This window comes from Osmerus mordax, chromosome 4 (genome assembly GCF_038355195.1).
Source record: "Osmerus mordax isolate fOsmMor3 chromosome 4, fOsmMor3.pri, whole genome shotgun sequence".
Taxonomy (NCBI): Eukaryota; Metazoa; Chordata; class Actinopteri; order Osmeriformes; family Osmeridae; genus Osmerus; species Osmerus mordax.
In genome coordinates, this window is record NC_090053.1 from 6,556,719 (window position 1) to 6,581,841 (window position 25,123).

General features: G+C 44.1%; 2 protein-coding genes across 2 annotated transcripts; one reads left to right on the forward strand and one right to left on the reverse strand.

Moving 5' to 3' along the window:
- The first annotated feature begins 464 nt into the window (after nucleotides 1-464).
- Nucleotides 465-17,005, forward strand: zgc:173742 (DNA topoisomerase I, mitochondrial). The gene is made up of 18 exons (XM_067234913.1): nucleotides 465-471; nucleotides 652-758; nucleotides 3,673-3,768; nucleotides 3,860-3,950; nucleotides 4,386-4,576; nucleotides 4,770-4,885; nucleotides 5,753-5,874; nucleotides 7,532-7,654; nucleotides 8,120-8,307; nucleotides 8,724-8,868; nucleotides 10,078-10,221; nucleotides 10,729-10,914; nucleotides 13,158-13,226; nucleotides 14,998-15,112; nucleotides 15,304-15,431; nucleotides 15,831-15,925; nucleotides 16,293-16,442; nucleotides 16,605-17,005. The coding sequence occupies exons 2-18, from the start codon at nucleotides 661-663 to the stop codon at nucleotides 16,705-16,707; spliced, it is 2,160 nt and encodes a 719-aa protein (XP_067091014.1). The 5' UTR covers nucleotides 465-471; nucleotides 652-660; the 3' UTR covers nucleotides 16,708-17,005.
- Nucleotides 17,006-17,421: 416 nt separating this feature from the next.
- Nucleotides 17,422-19,354, reverse strand: hsbp1b (heat shock factor binding protein 1b). Its single transcript, XM_067234914.1, has 4 exons — nucleotides 19,162-19,354; nucleotides 18,714-18,780; nucleotides 18,306-18,432; nucleotides 17,422-17,708 (listed from the first exon to the last, which is right to left on the reverse strand). Exons 1-3 carry the CDS (start codon nucleotides 19,204-19,206, stop codon nucleotides 18,308-18,310), a joined length of 237 nt encoding a protein of 78 aa, XP_067091015.1. The 5' UTR covers nucleotides 19,207-19,354; the 3' UTR covers nucleotides 17,422-17,708; nucleotides 18,306-18,307.
- Nucleotides 19,355-25,123: the final 5,769 nt, after the last annotated feature.

Here is a 25,123-nt window from a genome sequence, read left to right on the forward strand (position 1 = left end):
CTGATATGGCTGCCACAAGCTGATGAAGTTCGAATAATAAATCGTAAAGTAACACCTGTTTTGGGAGCTGGCTCGCAGGCCTGACACTGTGTTTCTTAAAAGTCAGATTCAAATTGTCACATTTTTAATCGACCTTTGAGTTCGGCCAATATTCCTTTTAGTTTAGAGCTTTACAGAGCCGTTCAAAAAGAATGGGAACGTCACCGAGGGCTAATTAGGCCACACCCACTCACCTGACATCTTCCCACAGCGGACAATTATTTTTCCCGCGCGATCTGGATCAGTAAGAGCTTATTGTAACAATAATATAAAAAGGTTCAGCAGGCATTACAAATATTGCTCGGTTTTAGATAAATAGCGATTTTATCCAGTAGCCACCTGTCGTACAGTCATCTCACATTTTAAATAATATAAATTAAGCTGTCCAGTTGACAAGTCGGCTCTGCACTACTACCGCCGGGGGAAAGGCTGGTAAGCACTGTGTGGTTTGCACTTTGTAGGGAGGCTAGATATTTTTACAGTTGCGGAACCATGTGGGGTCTACTAATACACATGTAATTGATTACTTCTAGTAGTAAGGCATGAAAGGTGGGGTTTCTAGCTAACTTTCGCTTTGTATTGAACGTTACAGTATGTTTTATAATGTTGCAGTGTGTAAATATGGCCAAAGCGAAGCGGGGCCAAAAGGCCAAAGCTAAAAAGCCCAGACAGAGCTCGCCGAGTGAGAACGAAGATGGCCCCACCGATGCATCCAAAAGGTGAATTTAGCATGTGTAGCTGTGACAAGATTGCATACATAGATACTGTTTTTAATTTACAGGTGTGATTCAAAGCAGTGTGATAGGTGATTGAAAGTATGGTAGGTAGATTCTAGGTCCTGCTGTTAACCACCCTCCTAGCATCATGATGCTCTAAATTGCTCACTTCTGTGGCTAGCGTAGTGCTGTTTGTCGAATTTTTGCAACCTGTTATATTGCAAATACCTGCACATGGCTGAACACACCATTGCCCTAGCGTGCAGGCTCTCGTCTCATGTTGTCAAGAAGGAAATGGAGACAAATTAAGCCTCCAAACAAAACAAGCCGCACAGACGGTCGTAAATCTCCCTAGTCTCAGCTCACTGCAAAAGCTCCAGAAAGTGAGTGGGCGCCGTGCATTCATTAACGCGAGTACCACAGAATTTGTTAGTGGTAGCCTACTCCATCTTTATCTGAATAAATTGATTTACATTGATATCTGTTGCATTATATGAGGAGACAAATTATACTCCAGTCATGCGTAATTGACGTGTGTAGTTGATAGGAGGAGGAAGAAAAATTGACGGTTTGTGTGAGTGGCAGCCGGCTCTGTGATTTCACTCGCCAAAACTGACTGGGATTGGGTTAGGCTTCCTCATGTAGCCTAGTCGTGGCCTAAAGTATTACTTTGATCCGACTAAATCCTACTGAATAAGACAGTGACACATTCGTTTTGAGGGTCCCACCATTGATGGTTTTAACTATCAACTACCTCTTCAATCCACAAGTGATCACTTAGTTATATTCTGTTGACAGTAAACTCCAAATGAAACATTCAGAAAACACTTAAAATAGTAACTGAACTATTCTTTACTTTCTCCCGTCCTCTCTTATGGTGTGGAGAGTAGCAGTAAGCACAGGAAAGAGAAGGTCAAGGTAAATATAATTTAAAAAACTGGCAGGTTTCTGTCAACCCATTTCAAAGTTACATATCACATACTACGCAAGCTAAAATGTGTTATGGAAGCCTTCTGAAGTACTTTAGCCAAACATTTGTAGGTCCTCTCACCATTTCTCAATGGTCAGACTAACGAGAGCTTCTGGCCAATCAGAGCTATGCTGTTACCAATCCTGACGTGATTATCTATTTGGATCAAATGAAATCACTTCAATGTACACATTTTAAAGTGGCAAATCGTTGTTGTCAACCCTTTCAAGTGTGTTTTGGCTTAAGGGATGATTTTATTGATTTCATTTATTTATGTCCTCAAAGGGCAATTGATGATGGAATGTCAGCATTGTCTGGCTTCCTCTTGTTAATTTTTCGATCTCCGTCAGGTCAACACAGAGCGTTAAATTTGATGCAAACGGCAGGTGTGTAACACTGCTCAATTACTTTTGGACAGCGTTTGAAAAGAAGGCCAAGTAATGGTGAATGATGGTGCTGCTCATCACTCACGTTCAGGTTTCTTTTGCACTTCATTGACTTGATGAACATGAAAAAAACTGTCCAATTGGCATCTTGCTGCTGCCATTGGAAATTAGTTTTAATCCGTTTACGTTTCTAATGGATTCAATTCATTTCTGTCTCTCTCACTCTTACTTGCTCTGTCTCTCTTGCTTCTTCTGAGGTGATGTAAATTAATTTAGGTGATCTGGATGTCCAGGAGGCTGGACATGAGCCATTCCCATCTCTCAGGCAGCGTTAAGCTGTCTCTCAGGAAATTAATTTCTTGCTGTATTGAAGAAAATATCTGGCTTGTCAGAAACGCAATAAATGAGATGGTGTTGCGGGGGAAGATGGACTCCCACGGTTGGGGGAAGGGGGCAGTGTGTTGGTCTTGCATTTGCCTCAGGCCTCAAACAGGATCTGATTGAATCATGAGAAGTGACTCTGGCTGTCACTCCTGGGGGATTCCAACTCCAAGTACACTTCAGGTGAATGGACAGTTGACAAAGACTTTCAAAGTTATTTTGTTTGTCTCAGTTTTATTCCTTGATTTGATTTAGACAAATCAACCCACCTGTACTGGAAATTAGTAAAGGCTGAAGGGTGTTTTTCTGTCTCCCCTTACACGGTGGTACCTTCCTAACTCTCACAATTACTGAGAACATGTTTACATGACCTTTCTATTCCTTTAGCAGAGGCTTTTATTTCAAGCAAAGTACAAATGGTGCATTTAGAAAGATCAAGGATCAGAAGTGCATGGTACTACGATGGTCAAAGTCGAGGAACGTTCCGTTTTCATTAGCCACATTGAAAAGAAACCACATCTCAGCAACCAGGTACTGCCAACACAAACCACACATGCACTAGGTTAACGTTCTGCCCAACAATGGATGCCGACGCTTGGATTTAATTACAGCCTCTTGGCGGTTGCGAAAATGTTCCATCAATTACAATCAATATCCTTCTGTTCCGACGATACATGGGTGTGGACACTCAATGGAAGTAGCCCACTGCATGGGCTCCAGTCTGCCCAACTGGGTGCTGTTTAGCATGTGTGAAGGGAAGCAGAAGTGTAATTTATTAGTAGTGGTTGCTCTAATTAGTTATTAATTTGGTCCATTTCTCTTTGCTGAGCTACACTGAAGGGACACTCAAGCTCACAGTCCTGTAATTATTTTTTATTTCTAATCATTGTAATTATCCCATTATCATTTGGCTGTTTTTCAATAATGTTGTTTAATCACTGTGATTTTGTGTGGTCACTGAATCATCAGTGTGCACATTTGGGCTCCTTTTTACCTTGGAAGGCCTACATTTAGTCTACAGTTGCTCCAATTGTAGCCAGTTCATGCTGTGTTGTGGGAATTCTGCAGCTCTATTACAATCGGCATCAATAGCTATTGACGAGTCTCAAACTTGGTTATTGTGTCCATCCTTCCTTTTCTTGTTCCCATCTCTGTCCCTCTCCCTCTTATCTCTCTCCAGGTTCCACATGGCTGTGAAGCAGGAGGAAGAAGACTTTGCTCCCCAGCAGACGGGTAGGAAGAGGAAGAGGCAGGACGTGCCGTCTGCCTCTGCCATGTGAGGGCTAACGATTGAATAGGGACATGTCGAGTCCAGGTTCGTTTGATTGGTTTTAATGTGTGTTCTCTGTTCCTTGGATCATTTATAGGGTTCAGAGAAAGACGACATTAAAAAAGGAGGATGGTGAGGTTAGGTCGGGGACACCAAGGAAGAGGGTCAAGAAGGAGGCTGAAGAGAAGGTGAACACCCTCCCCTTTCTCCTGCCTGTGTTAGACAGTAATTACACAAAACCCTTCAGCTGTGTTTTCCCTAAAGCAAGGGTGAATGTGATGGTTGCGACATTGATGTCATCACAATGCGTTGGGATTTCATGGGACCAGCGGTAAACACAGCAGAATGCATGGAACTTGTCACCTATGGCTACAATCCACTAAACTATGTTAGCTGAAAGCTAATCTTATTTACTGTAACAAAATGATCAAACGTTTTTTTTTTCATAAGTCTTCCAATCCAGTCAAATTCAACATAATGACGACAACCGATGTGTATTAAGTTAGAGCCCAAATTTCTCATCTTGCCAATCCACCATACTGCATTCAGTTTCCGTGTCCAAGTCATTTACGCTGTAGAAGTAGGTCTGTACTGAGGGTGCCTGTTGATGTTGGTCTTCCTAGAAGATTGAGGAGGAGGAAGAAGAGGGGCCCACTGTCTCTACCAAGCGGAAGAGGACCAAGAAAGAGATTGAGGAGAAGGAAGAGGGGAACACCGTCTCTACCAAGCAGAAGAGGACCAAGAAAGAGATTGAGGAGGCGCGAGCTCTGAAGATAAAGAAGAAGGAGGAAGAGGAGCAGCAACGTTGGAGATGGTGAGGGACATCACCGTCTGGGGCATTTTACAAGCAAGGATCACATGTTACTTCAACTTGGACGTGCTATTCTGACAGTTGGCTGGCCTCTGGTCTAGTCTTGTATTAATGACAGCAGCAGATGTTGAATACTTGCTTTAGGTAGTATATGATTGAATTGAAAGCTCTGTCTTTGTTTCCCTCTTGCTATCAGGTGGGAGGAGGAGAAATATGAGTACGGGGTAAAGTGGAAGGTTCTAGAACATAAAGGACCGTGGTTCCCTCCTGAGTACCAGCCCCTGCCTAAGGATGTTCGTTTTTACTACGACGGTAGGGAGCCAGTCCAGGTCTCTCCTGCAGGTCGGTCTCTCCTGCAGGTCGGTCTCTCCTGCAGGTCGGTCTCTCCTGCAGGTCGGTCTCTCCTGCAGGTCGGTCTCTCCTGCAGGTCGGTCTCTCCTGCAGGTCGGTCTCTCCTGCCGGTCTCTAAGGGGGAGAACCAGCAGTCTGATCTGAGGCCTTGATCAGGGTGTGTGGCCTGCATGAAAGTTGTCTCAGCAGGACTTCTGATCCTGGATCAGCCTTCCCACTCGGAGGTGCTTAGTGACAGCTGATCTGTCATTCCTGTCTGCTCTCAGAGAGATGGGGGGAGAGAGGAAGACAAACCGCTATGCCCTGTCCAGGCTTACCAGGATCACACCAGCTCTGTGAACACAGAGAAGCAGATTGATCCTGGTACAGAGCAATAGATGAGCTATGAAACTGCTCCCGACTTGTCAGTTTTAGTGTGGGTCCAAGAGAAGCGGTTCTAAAGGACACTAGAGACTCCATGACGAACAACAACAAAGTTGTTTTATTGACGTGTGTGTGTGCACAGAGAGATCCAAGGACCAGCTTCTTTACTTGGGGCTGTAAAGTGAAGGGGAGCTGTTGGCTTGCTGGATCAAACATGGTTATTGAAGACCATTTGACATATATTCCACCTACTGAACGTGTGTGCACGCGCGCACTGCAGAGACCTGTTACGTACATCGTTTGACACCTAAAACTGTTGCTCTCGTGTGTGTGTGTGTGTGTGTGTGTGTGTGTCTAGGAGAGGGTGATTGATTGGCTTGATCCTTGAGATGGTCTCTTCAAACATGACACACAGAAGAGGCACCACTGGGATGATGGAAGGTTTGGACTTGTGTCTTATTTCAGGTCAGGAGGTGAACCTGAGCCCTGCAGCCGAGGAGGTGGCTCTGTTCTTCGCCCAGATGCTGGACCACGAGTACACCACTAAAGAGGTGTTCCGAAACAACTTCTTCAAGGACTGGAGAAAGGTATGGGTCAGGAGAGACTGGCGGTGGAGGGAGGGAGGGGCGGGGAGATAAAGAGAATTGAAACGAATGAGATGAAGAACAGTGAAGCTGTATGCCCAAGGACAAAATCGCATGTTAGAGTTGGCAGAGTCTGAGGTATATCACATATATATATCAGGGACCCATACACTGAAATCGAATCTGCCTTTCATCTGGAAGTGGGCTTGGTGGAGCCCACACACAAAGCCGTGGAGAAAAGCCATGAAGTCGCCCCAGCCAATGTGCCTGGCAAACTGTTTCAAGTTCCCTTTGATTGGAACGAAAGGGAAATCAAACGGCGTTTCCTTCCAGGTGTGAGGGTGTGAAACGGGCTGAGTGGAGAGCTGGGATGCGTGCAAGGTGGTGGCACGGTGTTCGGTACACACCCCACCCTAACCAAGCCTGAAGCCATATAATGCAGAATTAATTTTGTGCTGCTTAGTGCTCAATGCTGTTGAAAATACGATTTGTGTAAAGGCATTGATATGCTAATCCAGACAACCGTCTCCTCGCATTTGAACAAATCCAATTAAACTGTTTTATTACAACAGGAAGAACCTCTCCTCGCTTCACTGCCCCCCCAGTCTCCGCCCACTCTCTCCCTGTCAATCATGGTTAGAGACTTGATTCAGTGTCTTCAAGTGGCCCCATCTGCTGTGTGGGGGGTATGTCACACACTGGCTGCACTGTAAACTGACCTCCTAGCCCTCTGGACTCTGAAACTCTAGACCACTGGTCTCCTCAACCTCTGGCAACCTAGCCCCACACATACTGGACCACCTAGCCATCTAGACCGCACTGGTTCCCTAGACCACTGACCTCTTAGCCCCTGGCCCACCTAGCCCCTTACACCACTGGCCCCTAGACCCTGGACAACTTAGTTCCCTAGACCAGTGGTTCCCAACCCTGGTCCCCCTGTCCTGCATGTTTTAGATGTTTCCCTGCTCCAACACACCTGATTGAAATGAATGGGTCGTTATCCAGGGTTGGGAACCACTGCTCTAGACTACTGGCCTCCTAGACACACTTGAAACACTTACATGGTTGCATTCCTGACTGAATAAAGCAGATGCATGTCCAACAGACGCTGGTATTGATTGGAAGCTAGGCTGTTTGATTTTCTCTCTCCCCTTGTGCCACCTTTATAAACACCATATAAATTGGGCTTTTAATGTGCCTTCATTGTCCTTTCCCCCCTACTCTTTCTCTAGTTTAAGTGCGGCATCTCGGTGAAAAATTAATTCCCATGGCGAGAGAGAATATTTAATGGATGGGGGGGGGGGGGGGGGGGTTCTGTCGTTGCCTGGCTCGCAGGTCCTGCAGAGCTGGTATCCTCGCCGCTATGGGGCAGCACGTTAGAAGAGAGGCCGCATGGTTGTGACATTTTGCCTGGGAGACGATCCAATGAAATCAAACGAAAGCAGCGCGTTGTTTGCTGGGCACCCAGATTGACCTGTGAGCTCGAGCATTCGCACTAGTTGAGGTGGTTTGGTGAAGTATACGGCTCCATTATGGACTGATCTGTGTTCCGCTGGTTAGTGAGTAAGGGTGGGGGGTCGTCCTTTGTGGGGATTCTGTGTGTGTCCCTGTGCCTCCTATATGTTCACTAAAGGGTCACGCGTCTTCGCACCGTCTTCAGGAAATGACCCACAAGGAGCGTGTACTGATCCAGGACCTGAATAAGTGTGACTTCGGGGAACTCCACAACATGCATAAGCAAAAGGTGGAGGCCAGGAAGAGCATTACCAAGGAAGAGAAACTGGTGAGATCAACCATTTGTCCCATCTGAACACAGTCCAGCCCTTTTCAACACGTATATCTCACCCAGGACTAGGCAGCACTGGATTCTATTCAGCCGTTTGTACTATTGTAGTGCCCATTTTCAGCGAATGCTAGTGCAGTGCCCGTTATCACCCGATCCATAGCTCCCTTGCTTGGTGCACTGCAAAATGGTGACAAATGTGGTTATATTCATTATACACCTGCCAATTTTCAACTTCATACTGTGCCCAGTTCTCAAGATGCAGTAATTGAGCCTCTGAAACACACGCGCACTCTGAGATACCTTTAAGTTTAAAACTATTGATTAGATTTGGTTACAACCGAGAAACTCACACCTGTCAGACCATGTCAGCTCACAGAACGGAAGAAGGAAGCTTGTTGTCGTCGTCGTCCCCCCCCCCTCATCTCCCCCTAACCTGCTCTGTGGCGTTCTCCACCTCCCCAGGTGATCAAAGAAGCCAACCAGAAAATCGTGGAGGAGTACGGCTTCTGCCTGCTCGACCACCACAGAGAGCGCATCGGCAACTTCAAGATTGAGCCCCCGAGCCTGTTCAGGGGGCGTGGGGAGCACCCCAAGCAGGGCCAGCTCAAGAAGAGGATCTGGCCCGAAGACGTCATCATCAACTGCAGCAAGTGAGACTGCAGGCACCTGCGGCAAGCCGTGTGTCACACTGGCTTTAGAATGCCACCGTGTGGTGCATGGTTGGTCAGGCTTTATTAAGGAGAACTAGTGTTCCTCGTGTCCAGGCAACAACGTTTGGAACGTTCCTGACAATGGGATTCGTCACTTCGCTTGTAGCTTTGGAATGGTAGCTTCGGTTTAGCAATTGATAGTGGTCTTTTTCAAACGCCCTCTTTTTGGTAGCCAGACACCATTTGTTATTGACAGATAATTCGTAAAGGGGGGGGACTTTTACTGGCATTTCTTACTACATAGACTGGCCAACTTTGTATGAATTACATATGCACTCCTATGTTATCTTTCTGCCTCTTAAACTTTCTCTTTATCTCTTTGTTCTCTAATCTCCCTCGGTAACGGTCACACTCAGAGAATCTCGCATCCCAGAGCCCCCAAAAGGTCACCACTGGAAGGAGGTTCGCCATGACAACGGGGTGACGTGGCTGGCCAGCTGGACAGAGAACATTCAGGGCTCCGTTAAATACATCATGCTCAACGCCAACTCCAAACTCAAGGTGCGACCCTGACACACACGGACGCGGGGGGGTGGGAAGCAGAAGGACCGTAGATCATGCGTCTCAAACCACCTCCCAGGCTGTGCAGAGAAGGGCGAGGGAGGGGGAGGCAGGGAGGGAGAGGCAGGGAGGGAGAGGCAGGGAGGGAGAGGCAGGGAGGGAGAGGCAGGGAGGGAGAGGCAGGGAGGGAGAGGCAGGGAGGGAGAGGCAGGGAGGGAGAGGCGGCGAAGCAAGCAGGTTTCCACGCCACTTGTATGTCGTCAAGGAAGCTGTTGAGTCCTTTTATTCAGGAACTCTAGGCATTGGCATCTTTTGAACAAACACCATTTACATGTATTCACAACATGTTTTGTGTATCAAAAGCCCCAGCTCTGTTATAGTCCACCCTGCTGTCCTTAACCGGGTTATGTGAAAGCTGATTATCATGCAGCCTCTGTTCATTGAAACACACACTCAAACGGCAACCACAGAAAAGCGCCGTAAAGTGCTTTTCTGCTTCTAAAAATCCTAGGCAAATGACATATCTTATTCATACAAAGTGTTGTGCTTTTGAAAGCACTGATGGCAACAATGGCCTATGTGTTCCTTTCATTCCAGTCGTTCTTGTGTTCAGGGTGACTAGGGGCTATTCACTGACTCAGTGTGAGGGTTGTTTTGTTGGCACAGGGTGTTATGCTGTACTGCTACAGTATCTAGGAGCAACACTTTAACCCCTAGTTGAGGAGGACATTGTGAAAAGCAGTTTCTAATTGCAATTATTTGTTCTGCTCTTATGGGCCAATGAGCTTTTCATTGGAGGACTGTGGCGTGGGCACAAATCATGTGTTTTGTATGGTGATGTTTACACAAATGTTGCCTTTGTTGGATGTTTGTGCTTATGTTCCATTTCTTCTCCTATACTCTCCTTTTAGAATCTGGTCTCTACTCGATTCTCCTCTATTGTCTTCTCCTTTCCTGCATATCTGTGAAGGTTAAGTTATTCCTGTGTGTCTCCGTGACGATGACCTGTGTATTTGGGTAGGGTGGCCTGGGTCCTGTTAATTAAAATGCTAGTGGCTGGTTCCATTGAAGGATGGGCAAACACCATGTCACTGGCCAGCTCCTAACGGGTAGTGTGTTTGTTAGCACCACATACCATAGTGGAAATGAGGAGGAACTATGGGCGCGGTGTTCAAATGAAGGTTTGACTGTGTGTGTGTGCGTGCTCAGGGGGAGAAGGACTGGGAGAAGTACGAGGTGGCCCGGAGACTGAAGAGCTGTGTGGCTAGCATTCGCCAGCACTACCAGGAAGACCTCAAGTCCAAACAGATGGCCACCCGCCAGAGAGCCGTGGCCCTCTACTTCATCGACAAGGTCTGCCTCTGACCACCTCTGATGCTGTAGGCCCTACAACCGGATGTCCTTAGACTAGGGTTGGGTATCGTTTGGGTTTTTACAGTACTGGTGCCAAATCGCAACTTTTTTTAAATGGTTCCTGTTCCCAAACGGTGCCTGAACCGATCCTTTTTTAAAGAGCCACAAAATGACAAAACTGCTTTTCTTTATTTATTGATCACTTTCATGACGATGTTCTTCGACCTTCCGTGTTCCGACTTGCATTCAAGTTAATTTTCGCGGTCGGGAAATTGTTTTCTGATTATTCTGACACCACATGAATGCAGTATAATGTAATTAGCGATCATGTGCGCTGATTATACTTCTGTCCGTTTCGGAGCACCAGAGGGCACATTCTTCAGCTCAGGCATTTAAGTGGCACCAACATGTGCGTTTCGAAGTGGTCCTGTACGTACCGGTTCTAAACTCTAGTGGTAGTTTTAACTATTAATTGTGTGTGTGTGTGTGTGTGTGTGTGTGCCCCAGCTGGCTCTGAGAGCGGGTAATGAGAAGGAGGAAGGAGAGACGGCTGACACGGTAGGCTGCTGTTCTCTCCGGGTGGAACACCTCACCCTCCACGACCACCTGGAGGGGGATGACTGGGTGGTGGAGTTTGACTTCCTGGGTAAAGATTGTATCCGCTACTACAACAAGGTCCCAGTCACCAAGAAGGTAAGCGCTCGCTCTCTCTCTCTCAGCCACAGAACATGCTCGCTCGCTCTCTCTCTCAGCCACAGAACATGCTCGCTCGCTCGCTCTCTCGCTCTCAGCCACAGAACATGCTCGCTCTCTCTCTCTCTCTCTCTCTCTCAGCCACAGAACATGCTCGCTCGCTCTCTCTCTCTCAGCCACAGAACATGCTCGCTCGCTCTCTCTCTCAGCCACAGAACATGCTCCTTTTCTCTCTCAGCCACAGAACATGCTCGCTCGCTCGCTCTCTCTCTCTCTCTCAGCCACAGAACATGCTCGCTCTCTCTCTCTCTCTCTCTCTCAGCCACAGAACATGCTCGCTCGCTCTCTCTCTCTCAGCCACAGAACATGCTCGCTCTCTCTCCGCTCGCTCCCTAAATCTCCCACACATCCCCAGGAAGCGGGACGTTAAGATACCCACAGGGCTCCATATAAGATGGGATTCACATTGCTCCCAGCGTTTTAATTTGGCACTGGAATTACAGTATGACTGAATTCCATTATCAGTTCCCTCCAACAAGCTGTCAGTCAAGTGGATTGATGGTATGATCATTTGTATTGGCACATGGGGAGATGGATTAGTGTGGGCTAGACCCCAGGTGGTCTGGAGTTACTTCCACTGTGGACATTCTCAGCGACTAGTTCTTCACTGCAAGGTCAAGATGGTTTTGTCAAACGAACTGGCAGAAATGCATAAACAGCCATGGAATTATTACTTGTAAGTAGGGTTTTGATGATAATGCTATATAAAAGTCAAATCCATATTAAATGCATCTGATTTGAGAAGGAAAGAAAAAAGCGATTGTAAAGGATGGAGAACTGGAGGCATCCTCGGGGTGAGAAAAGGAATCCTTGTCTTACTGCCAGTGAGCTTTATCCCTTCCAAAACCCAAATAAACTAGTCAAAACAATATTGCTGACACTAGTTCATTATTTCCGTATAGCTGTGTATTATCGCTGTCACACATTGTAATTGTCAAATGAAAAGACTTTAATGGAAAATAAGACAATTAGTTTTTTTTCCTGTTCTCTTTCATCTTTAGTTATCTTGTCAGAAGTGAGAATTAGACTGGATACGAACTGGAAGGTGTCTGGATCCAGACACGTCTATTACACTGAACACAAATGTTGGAACCTTCCAGAGATTGCAGACCAGGACATGTGTGCACCTGCCAGCCTGTTTTGTTTCCAGGCAGAATGTCTCATTATTCAAATAAGCATATTTAAAAGCAACACATCAGGTAAATTAATTAGTGTCCTGCATATCTTTGCATATGTAATGCCAGGGTAGGTTAGAGCTGGTAAATGTCAGCTGGAATTGGAGGAATGTTCTGTCTCCAAACCCCTGGAGAGAGAGGGGGATGAACGGGAAGAAGGGATGGTGGTCACATGACCATCTGCAAACTCCCCGACGTGTGTGTCAACATTTATACCAAATGTACAGTGTTAAACCCAGTTTGCTGTGTATTTAAATGTAATCATGTGACCAGCACTTAGAAGATTGTCATCCAGCCAACATCTGACCTGGGGTTGGAGTATAGGGCTGGGGTCCCCTCCTCCCCGCACACACACCTCACCTCAGTTCCCTCTTTATTTCAGCATTTTTAAATGTTGACTTGAGGCAAAATTGTAGTTCAAATCACAGAAATGCTACATATTGCCTAGCATTAATTAGCTTCTTGCATATTTTAGCAGGTTTACTTGGTACGGGGGGGGGAGGGAGTGGTTCATTGGAAATGTCAAATATAATTGTGCCAATCTTTCCTCTGGCTCCCCTGTGAGTGAGCAGAGCAGAAGGAGATGTATGGAGAGGGATGTCTCCTGGCTAGAGGCCCATCTTCTGGCAGGATCAGGAGCATTTGGAAGGCCAGAGTTTGCCGCTGCTTTATATGCAGTCTGGCTGGCATTTCAGACTTTCCTTCTCTTTGTCTGTCTTGCTGTCGCTCTCTCGCACACTCACGCACTTCAAAGAGAAAAATTGAGCTTGATTTGACTTGTCGTGCACACAGTTGGCACTTCTTAGACTCTTCCCTGATTTGATTGTGTCTGATTGATCGTGCCTGAGAAGCCAAGTCAGGTTCACCCCAAGTGGCTAAACCGGCACACACCAGGGTCCAGCTGGCCTCCCGAGTCTGTCCTGGGGGGGGGGTCGGGGGGGTCTGTCCTGCTCTTGTCTGTTTCTGTCGGGGTGCAGTTGTGACGGCTTCTGTTCTCGTCTCTTCCAGGTGTTTAAAAACTTGAAGCTGTTCATGGAAAATAAGCAGGGAGGTGACGATGTCTTCGACCGCCTCAATGTGAGTCAGAAACTTTTTGTGTCTTCATTCCACTGCTAGAATGCCTAAACATGCCAAAAAGGAAATGTGTATTTGTGGACACGGCAAGGAGATTACTGGGTATCAGCAGCGGCTTCACACCGACGCCTTCCTAGAAAAGAGACCGTAAAGGGTGAGAAAGGGACAAGTGGGGGGAGGGGGAGGGAGGGAGGGAAAGAGTTGAAATGAAGAGAGTGACGGATGAGAAACGGGTAGGAAGGTAAGGGAGGGAAAAAAAAAGAGGTGAGCAAGAACGAGAAGCAAAGGCGGAGCGCTGTAAGAAGGGAGTGCGATAAGAAGAGAGAGGGGAAAAAGAGGTAGGAAGGCTGACTGAGAGGATTATAAATGAATGCAGCCTCCCTTCACCCTGCTGCACCCTCCAGGCTGCAGGGCCAGGCAGGCTGCAGAGGAGCCCGGCCCCGGCAGGCCCAGGGGCAGCTGCGGAGATTGCTGTGAAATGACATGGTCCTAAGCCTCCCTGGACGAGCGGGGGCGGCGGATGGATGGAAAGAATGTGAGAAGGAAGGAATGGGGGGGGGGGGGTGGTGGTGTCCTTCCTCCCTGACCTCCAGTGTGATGAAAAATGGCAGGCCATGTGAAGGGGAAATGTTAACCGCTGCACTGAGCTGGCCTGATTGACACTCAAAGGCCATGTGGGGGATATTAGGAGGTGGTATTAAAGTACACATTCAGTCACATAACTAGGCTGCCTTCCGTCTTCTCTGGTGGTGATAAGAGGACCCTAGCCCCTCTTTTATACTCCTTGCCTGCAGGGGCGCGTGTGGACACGCATGAGAACCTGCTCGTCGTAACTGAGGGATTCAACTTGCCTGCACACACGTTCCCAGTAACGGTGTGCGTTGTTCCTGGTAGCGTGTCTTGTTAAGGAAGGGAATGTGTTCATTCAGACTCTGGGGTGTGGAGTCTTGGTCAGTGTGGTGTGTGTGTCTCCTGTCGCTGTAGTCCCTGTACCTTCACCTGGACATGCTGCCGTCTCTTATCTCCAACCCAGCAGGTGGATGGTGCTGACCTCACACACACACACACATATATATGTATGTCCCATCTTCTCTCGTCAGGACTTCTGGTGGGGGTCAATATCACTGTAGACCTGTGAGCTCGCAGATAAGAGATCACACACTTGTCCACGTTCCTCGTCTGTCCTCTAAGCAGGATTGTAGGGGAAGGACGGCGTGTCCTAACCCTGCACTGACAAACAGCCCGGCCATCGTCGCTCCCAGCTTGCCTCACAACACTTAAGGCCCTTAAGGACACTATTGGATTGCTTTTGGTTTATTCATCCATGTGTGGGTGTGCACGCATCTGCATTTAAGTGTGTGTGTGTTTCAGCCCTAGACCCCGGCTCTCCACTTCTAGAGCGTCTTGTTATTGGAAAGCCCTTGCTGTCAGGGCGCTGCAGTTAATGGAAATATAATTCCTGTCTTTGGCAGCTTTAACTTATGCTAATACTTGTCGAAATTGCGGTTAAGTCAGAGAAAGTAATATGATGGTCTTTTTTTAATCTCCTTCTCTACTCCAAATGATGGTGATGATAATGTACCTGGAGACTGGATGACGCCGTTTCCCTGCAGTGCAGAAACCGTGCTTGATCCACGGTACTCTACTGCCACCTTGTGGCCAGGGGTTGAACTGTAGGCTCTTCTGCCAGCAGGCTTCAGTCCATGGTCCCTGTGGACTTTTGTACACATGTTAACAGTACTGTGTATGCTTCATTTATTGTGTGTGCATGCAGACAGGCTTGTTGAACAAGCACTTGAGTTCCCTGATGCCAGGCCTGACTGCCAAGGTGTTCAGGACATACAACGCCTCAGTCACCCTGCAACAGCAGCTCAGAGAGCTCTCCAACAGTATGCACCTCATCTCACACACACACACACACACATCCAACAAAAAAACACCCTAACATGCACACACAAACGGTACACAAACACAGCTAAAGCATTTCAGATTCTAACCAAACACACTTAAAATACACATCTCTTAATTCTGATGTAAGAATCCCCAGTCAATCTGAATCAAACAACTTATTTGACCTCAGTGACAAACAACCAGGCAGAGAAGATGCTCTCCTACAACAGAGCCAACCGTGCAGTCGCAATACTCTGCAACCACCAGCGGGCACCGCCAAAGAGCTTCGACCAGTCCATGGCCAACCTACAGACTAAGGTGAGGAGGGGGTGAACAGTGTCCTAGGGGGAAATTCAGACTGGGAGGGGGGGGGGGGGGGGTTACCCACCAAACATCCACCTTGGGACCTTCACCTCTGATGCAATATAAGACATTGGGAAAGGAGCCTACAAGTGAGTTATGTAGAGGTGGCTATAGTATACTTGCATTGTAGAATTAAGTCGTTGACAAGTAGTAAACTGAACATATAAAAAATATCTGGTCAGATACTTGGGATTAGTTATTGAAGTGATTTTAATTTTGATGGTGACTAATGTGTAGGAAGAACCAGTCTGAGATTTGAAAAATACATTAGTATTGTGATACCATCCCTATCTGTAATGTGACCATTAACAAGTAGTACAACTGACAAGGTTAAAAAGGTGTCCTGGATTGTAGATTGATGCCAGGAGGGAGCAGCTGGTCCTGGCCAAGACTAATCTGAAGGAGGCCAAGAAGGAGGCCAAGTCCAGCTCAGACCCCAAGTTGCAGACGTGAGTTACACACACCCTCCCTCTCTCACACACATTCTTCTGCCTTTAGTTCCGTTTACATTTACATTTAGTCATTTAGCAGACGCTCTTATCCAGAGCGTTTGATTACACTAGGTCAGTGGTTCTCAATCCTGGTCCTCGGGACCCCCTGCCCGCATGTTTTAGATGTTTCCCTGCTCCAACACACCTGATTCAAATGAATGGTCGTTATCCAAGCCTGATGACGACCATTCATTTGAATCAGGTGTGTTGGAGCAGGGGAAACATCTAAAACCCGAGGACCAGGATTGAGAACCACTGCACTAGGTAACCGGTTTAAGTGAGCTAGCATGAGGCGAGAAAGGGAATTCAAGCTGTTGTTTTTCAGGGTGGTGGAGCGCAAGAAGAAGGCTGTGGAGCGCTGTGAAGAGCAGCTGTTGAGGATGGAGGTGCAGGCGACAGACAGGGAGGAGAACAAGCAGATCGCTCTGGGCACCTCCAAACTCAACTACCTGGACCCACGCATCAGTGTGGCCTGGTCAGAGACGAGCACGCACTCCTCGCTCACACCCTCTCAAACCCTTTCTCACACGCAAAGCAGTCTTTCCAAGTACACACACACACTCTCATATCAGACTGATCCGGTTGGTCTTAAACATGGTCCATGGGACATGTTTGTTGTGTTGTTCCTCTCCTGCAGGTGTAAGAACATGGAGGTCCCCCTGGACAAGATTTACAACAAGTCTCAGAGAGACAAGTTTGCCTGGGCCGTAGACATGACCGAGAGAGACTTCCAGTTTTAACCCTGCCCTCCACCTGTCTGCAGACCCGGGTTATTTGAACAGAAGTTGAAGAGGTTTTACCTGTGAATGTATTTTTTGTACACATGGTTCTTAACATTGTTTTTTCATTATTGATTCTTTTATAAAGAATGGTTGTTCACCATTTTGTTCATGTTAATATCGTTTTGTATTTTAGTGTTTCCAGTCAAAACAAATTTGTATGTACATATATATTCTTGATTCAAATAAAAATGTATTTGCAATAGCTGCTCATTTGAAGGACTCTTAACTTGTACAGTAATAAGATGTGTATACACTGTCCATCTTCATTTTACACAGCCTGACTGAGTAATACACTCATTACTTGGATGCATCCAGTGAAGTGTCTTCACTAGGAGCACCAAAAATGCTTATGAACCAACCAAAATGACATCTTGGATGTTTACTAAAATGCTAAAGTACCGCTTTGTACAGTCATCATATCAAACTGCCCCATCAACGGTTGGTCTGGCCCTTTCCATGCCAGAGGGAAATCAGTTTGAATAGGAGGGTGGCCAGACCCATCTGCCTGAACAAATAAACATGAGCTGGCAGATTAATCTGGTCCCAACCTTTCCTTGAAAAGGCAAACACTCAGTTTGAACAAGCATCTAGGTGGATGCAGCTGATACCCATAATGGGATTGTTTTACATTTGTGGTAATAAAATCGTTGGTCAGATACTGAGACACAGACATTGTATTAAATAACTTCAATATAACAAATCAATTGAGTTTGGATTGCATTCCACACTTGGCACAAGCAGCACCGTTTCTCATTGCAACAACTTCAAACATCTCATGCCATTGTTCTGTGTACAGTAGGGATTTTGTTGTACAAATAAATCTACACTACATAAATGTTACTCATATTACAATAGTTCATAGAAAAAAGCATTTCACCACAAAAACACCCAAATCAATTTATGATAGATGAAACTGGCTGCTCCTGAAAACTGTCCTTGACATGGTGTTACCTGGCAACCTGCAAAAGAGAACACATACGTTGGTTGTGCAGGTACGTTCTAGCACTCTGCGTCAAGTACACGTGCACAATGTAATCAAACAGGTCTCCTATCATCATTCCATAACATTTGTTAGGAGTTCACTTGATTGTGGACTCAGGTCTGCCTCATGTCGGTAGGGTTAATACTTTTTGGTAAGATCTAATCAATTATATTGCAAGATACATTCAAAAATTAACATTGATGCACAAATAAGTCATTTCAATTATTCAAAATAGAAGGTTGACCTGGGTTTAGTTTATTTTTTAATAACTATACAACACTACAGTAGCATGTCTTGATTTCACTCAAGGGAATCTTTGTTTAGCTTATCACCAAAATTACAAGTGGGAAAAAACATGTTATTTAAACTCAATATAGCTATGGGTAAGTAAACAGACAAAGCACTGTACGCACTAATGTATATCTGGTACATTGACATGCATTAAGTGGAGATGTTTCCCATTGCTGGAAGCTAATCTGCTCTGCTGTGAATTATCGACTTAAGACATATCTTGCTAGGGGGGAAAGAGGCCTTTGGCAGTTTAGTAAGACAATGACGTGATTATAATGGTAACCTTTATAATGTCCCTTGATCTTCCTTGGGTTTATTTTCTGCTCCTTCGATCTCTTCCACACCAGCCTGTGTCATGAGGTCCGCAATGTTCTTTTCCAAGTCATCAATGCGGGTGCTCATCTCGTCAAGTGGACAGGGTTAAGAAACCAAAACAATTTATTACTACAGCGTTCTAGAACAGCACCATCTTAAACTATTATAAAACCTTGTGTGTGTCGTGTGGGAAACTGTCGAACTCTCTATTGGACTAATTCTTGTTAGTGGAAATGGGACCCGTTAATGCTTCTCGCAGCAATACTATTTCTATAATGTGTTATGGCTGTACTGTGGCCTAGACCTAAAACTGTTGACATACATAGTCTGAAACCTATTCACTGAATAAGCAATACTGTTTGCCAGTAAAGGATATTTCTACCAATGATCTGGTCAGACATCGTTTGAAACTTGTCCTGCATCTGCTGCAGCAGGGTCTGGACCTGCGAGAGAGAGAAAAGGCGATCCTTAAAACGCTATGAAGGGATTGACAGAACAAGGACAATATTTCGTGCAATCATTTACACAGAATTAAATTACGGGTGTATTTAGAATTATTGAACCTTAGAGAGAGCCCCTCCTTCCAGGTGATCTGAACATCAATAAACTATTAGTGACCCTCGCTGGCAATTAAACCTTAACCCACGTATTTCTCAGCAAGAATGATAATGGTTAGGAACAGCTATTAAATTAGTAACGTAAACAACGGAGCGACCCGTAGCTGTTGGTTTCACTTAATACGAGGTGTATTATAATTACTAGCCTGCTAGGTAAAGCTAGTAACATTAGCTAGCTAGCTGGGTCAAGCAAGCTAAAATACTTACCACATTGGTGAGGTCCTGAACAGACTTAGGATCCGTTTCTGACATGGTATGCTATGCACCTTGACAGGAATTAGGATTACTGATAAATTGATTGATTAATACAGGGTAATAACTATGGTTAGGTTGGTTTACCAGCTAAGCAGAAAAAATGCTAAGAGATCTCAACCAAGCACCGCCCCTGACCGCCCTATCGCTTGGTCAGCTGTTTTCCTTTACAAACGTTTGTCGCGAGAAGCCAAAAATACCCGGAAATGGACACAACATTTCTGGGACTTGTAGTTAGATGGAAAAACATTCAGATCGTAAAATGAACACAGCATTATGACCATACATTTTTTATTCATTTAAAATATATAAATATTGAATATACAAATTGTGCATAAAGAAAGTACAGTATAAGTATATTGCAATGTGTTTCATATCTGCTAAATGACTAAATGTAAAATATCGTACATTACTATTGAAATGTTTTTGTGTGCCTGTTTTCCCTCAAAAGCATGTTTGTTTCACTTTTGACGATATAAACACTGTTAGTCAAATTAAAAAGTAATATAAATTAAAAACTTGTCATTTAGGCACACATATTCTCAACCTCAGGTATTCTCATTTCGTGGCAGCCTACTATGTGTTGGTATGATTGGACCTATAGCTGGTGTGCACGGATGGTATGGACACTAGGACTGTCCAAACAGACTTAACATAGGAAAAGGGGCATTCACTTGCTGCTCCATAATATATTGTTGATTTATTACCAAAACATAATATGTATTGTGTTTCAGACAACACTGACGTCGTAAAAGCTCATTTTGACCAGGAGGGGGCAGTGTTTAATAAGGATACAATTCGACTACTCACACATTTTCTCTCTCTCTCTCTCTCTCTCTCTCTCTCTCTCTCTCTCTCTCTCTCTCTCTCTCTCTCTCTCTCTCTCTCTCTCTCTCTCTCTCAAGATTAACTGAAATGGCCAACTATTTTATGCCCAATTTACTGTTGAAAGCGTTTACATCCTAAACGCAAAGTATGGACCTACAGGCTTGAGGTTAAGTGTGTTGTTATTCAGTCTAACAAAAAATCTAGTTTCTTGATGTAGCCTAGAAAAGGACACACTGTTAAAAAGTGCGCTTTTCCTGCACACTATTTTGTTTTGTTGTTTTTTGGCATTGATCATTGTAAATGTTTTTTGCAGTGAGCCAATGTGCCATGCTCCTGCCCTGTTATATGAATACATAACTAATTTTTTTGTCGTGGCATTATTGTAACGTGTCGTTATCATTGCTAACAGCATTATCCTTGCTATAGTTAAAATGATCTTTCCGTAGTAGCCTAGTAGGCTATGTTGTAATATTAACCTAGTATTTACAGGCTAGTTGTGGTTGTAAAATTGTTGTAGCTTATTGTTGTTGTAGTACGCTTAAAGGCTAGTAGACTATTAGCCTTTAACGACAATACATTATTGCCTTTGGTCTGTTTGACCCTTTCTCATTAAACATTGAAAAATTTAGCGTGGGAATATCTTTATATTGAATTAGGCTAAATGAAATAGGTAGCCTACATATGGCGAGATTCATATAGGCGACATGTAGCAATCATAGTGTGCCACTGGTTAAACAGTGATTAGGTGGAACAAAGAATGCAATTAGTCTAGGCACAAAACCCCACTTTATAGCGTAAGCTATAAAATGCTGTTATAAACTTGCCTACAAGAAACCGATCCAGGCCTGTTCATTTGATATGCTATACATTTTAATATTTTCCATTGGCTCCATAGCAAATAAACAATGTTTTATTTCTTGTTAATTCATCTTTAACTTCAAATATATGGTTCAGAAAGTTTAATTCCCCATAACGTGGATTACGGTAAGTTATATTGTGTTCAAAAAAGGTTTTTAAATGAATTTTCCTAATGGCGATAATAATAGAATAGCAATTAATAAAGGCTGACTTATTAAACACGCCCAATGAACCACCTTCCAGAACCCTTTTTTATTATTAAAAGTTACCTCTGTTAAAGTACCATGTGTTTTAAACTTTAGCGTAGGCCTATAACGTTCTATTTGCTTCTGTGTGTAGGCTATGGGTTAATATAGGACTTGCATGGTGACAGGCAGTTAGAAAAAGGCATTCAGCTAAAATCTTTTTGGCGTTTCATGTTAAGCCTACATAACATTCAGTAAACGTTACAAAGACAAACACTTCATCTGAAGGGAAATCTATTAGTCGTTGGATATGGCATGCAGTCCTTGTTCATTCTATTTAAATCAAGATAAAACAACGTTTCTACACTGATCTGAACACAGTAAGCAACTACAATTAGGCATACTGCCTAGGCCTACAGGTGTGACGGATGCATCCGTCTCACCTGTAGGCCTGGTAAGATAAATTACTTAATGCAGAGGCCTATCCTTTTCATCGAGTAGTCTATGCCACAGGTTAAAACATCGTATTTGTTTCCAGCTTTGAGTTTAGTTACAGACCAGCCAAGTAACATGTGGAGTTTCAGAAACTAGTTTCAACATTAACTAAAAAATAATTGACAACTACACGTTATACAATATCATACTTTTTCTTTTGATTTGCATCCCCGTGACTTCAAGCCCAAACGTCTACAAATTACTAGCCTAAATTTTGTCAAGATGATTTGGATTTGAAAAAGAACCTAGTCTAGACCATGTAAATTATACAGTCTAAAGTCTATACAAACGTGGCATTGACTTGAACATGCTGAACGATTGTTAATACCCTCAACCTATGTGCCCTCTTGCATCTTATTGGCACACGCGCACACCGATCTTCCGTTCAATCGGATACTGTGATTGGTCATACAACAACCTGCTACTGAAATGACGTCACTGCAGGCGAAAATTGGTACCCGAGGAAGCGCGGAGGCTGCCAGCAGATCCTGAATGACAAGCAACAGAGACGGACTTAACGCAAAGAAGACGGTGCATACTTCATCCATAGGACCCGTGTAACAGAATAGCCTACATGCAATGAAGTCAAAAACAGGACACCAGAAATTGACTACTGGATCTAAGACACAAGTAAGAAAGAAAGCATCTTGGAGAGCATCTTGAAATGTATTTTGTCAAAGGATTTCGTGGGACCTGTTCATTCTTGTCATGACCATGTGTTGTCTATTGTCGAAGACGCGTATCTGCAGTTACAAATTATGTTTCCTTACTTTACTGTAAATATCGATTTTTAGTTGAGTCATCCAACTAAAGCGTTGCCGTAAAGGCGCGCCTCTGGATAGAACGTAGCCTAGGCAATATAGGACTAGGACAGATCTTATTTGAGGAGACAATCCACTGGCAATAATTTATGCCACGCTGGTTTAGTTATTTGAGTCGCCAACAGACAATAGTCCAGACATTATCCAAAAATTTACCATATCTTTGAACAGTAGCCTACTCCTGATACTGATAGCCCATAGCCTATAGGTTATTGACGAGGCTTCTCTCATTCAAAGTAATCTGGCCCAGGTATTAAGTAAAACTGCATTGGCTATACGACTCAAAATCAATAGTCTATATCGAATTCAATATATTCAAGCTACACGGTTTACACTGCTCGCGGAAAGCCGTTGACCTGCTGCGTAGGATCATGGGTCTTGGATATACGCTGCACTCATTCACCGTCTTCCGGAGCCACTCTCTCTCTCTCTCTCTTTCCCTCTTTCTCTCTCTGGTCCATGTCCACGGTCAAGTCTTTGAGCAGAGGACGTCCGTGATTTTAGCGATAGCCTGAAAACTTCTGAAAGGACATGGGACCAGTCAGTCTGTGTTCTAGTCTACAGCTTCAATGTTCAGCCTCTGTAAATGCTCAAATTATCTTATTGACCTAAAAGACAGACACTTTAGTCTATATGCTACTAGACTACTACGAGGTTGAAATTGATATCCTGTTGAATTACGTTGACGTATTTTAGTTAACACGTATACAGTAACATAAGCCCACAAATTGAAGGCACATGGCGAGCAGGTTACTATATGTTACTAGATTATACAGTAACTTGACTTGTTGAAATTAATTTAAATTATGTAGGCCTTAAAGTAAATCAACTTTGTTCTTGAAAATATTTCAAACTCATTAGGTATTGGCATTAGGAAAAGTATTTTCTCGCTTTTCCCCCAAAGAAAAGCATTTGACTAAAGCCTGTGTCAAATATATTGTTCTTAGGCGGCAATGTGTGCAGAAGTCTATAATGAATAGCCTACAGAGTAGGTATTTTTTGTAACCATTTAAGAACTAACTGAAGTTGTCTATACTATTTATTTTCTTTCTCAATTATACCGTTATTCCACAAACAACAGGTCAATTATCATCATATTTATAAAATATTTTTAGTATGTAAAATAATCCGTTTTAGAAATGTTTAGATGTGGGCCTATGGAGTTGTGTCGTAGTCTATGGACGATATGCTTGTGTAGTTTAAGGGTTTAGGCCTACTGCGACCTGTAGTGTTGTGGCCTACTGTAACACATTGGAACTATAGCCTAACCAACATTGTAAAAAATCATAAGCTTTTCTGTTAACAAGGTTTGTAACTGATAGTGTGATGAAAGAAAAATACTTTAACTTTTATATATTTAACGGTATCACCCATTATTACCCCAGGTGTCTGATGGAGCACGTCATCGTCTTTCGAATTCGTTGGATGATAAATCCGAAAATAAGCACGTGGGAGGTCGGTTTTTGTCTTTGGTTATCTAGCTGTATGAGTGTTAAATACCTGTCATAAAGCTAGAAAACCGAAAGTAAAAATGAGCTCCAAATCTGTGCAAGCACATTGGGTTTGATGCCTACTGGATGCCAACTTTCACCAATGGTAAGCAAATTAATTTATTTTGTTTATTTTTCAATTTGTTTATTTTTGGTATTTGTAGCCTATTATCATTCATTTATTTTGTAACTCCAATAGGCCTATTTGACAAAACAAAATGCTCCTTTAAAGGAATGAGTTTTGATTCAATAGATTGGATTAGGCTTGTTGTATTATCGAGGCTGCATGCCCATGCAGGGAGCTGTCCATTCAGTATGATTCGAAAACATGGTGCTGAATGCTTAACCAGACGCCACACAAGGAGAGAACGTATGTTCTCATCAGTCTCACAACTCATGCTAAAACATTACCTTTTGTTATGTTACTTTTTTTAAATTAAGGTGTTTACTTGGCTTCAGCAATTTATTTTGGAAAACTTGAGACTAAATCATGCTTGAAAAGTTTTAATTTAATAATTGAAAGTGAGAGTGATTCATTAAAAGTAAAACTAACTAGCCTATAGCTCCTATAGCTGAAGCCCAGTGGTGTAAGTGTAACTTAAGTATACACTTGTGAAGAAGAAAAAAACACTTTCAGACTGAAGTTACAACTAGAGTGAGTTTGAGAGCCTCTGTGTGATTTGACTGATACACTGTGTCCTTGTTCAATACTGAAAGCAGAGCCATCCTAAGACAGGGCCTGAACTTCTCAACTGGGTACTTCAGGCGCTGAGCTTAGGCCAGAGAAAGCAAGCAAGATTGTAAAGCCTATAGAGCACTAAAGTGAGATGAGTTTTCATTCAAGCTATTAACTACCTGCAGCTACATCCAAGCTCAGTGTCAGACCAGGCAGCGCTAATTGCTGTGGTTCAGAAGGTTATATTGAATATATGAAAAGACCGTTGTCCAGTCTTTGCCTATGAAGGACTAAATCAAGCCTCAGAATTAAAGTGAGCCTCATGATAGGAGGGTACGGCTGTAATGTTGGTTGGGAATGTTGTCCCCTTAACGGTCAACTGGACAGAAACATATTGGAGTGGATATCGGGGAGAGAACCTGAGGTTTCCTTAGCTTGTGGTTTGGGGTTCAGCACATTACCAATGGACACACATTGTGCACCTGATCCAGTACTACACTGCAGGACTGCAGTGTACACACACACACATACACATACTGAATTGGGAAAGTTAACATTCTGTCT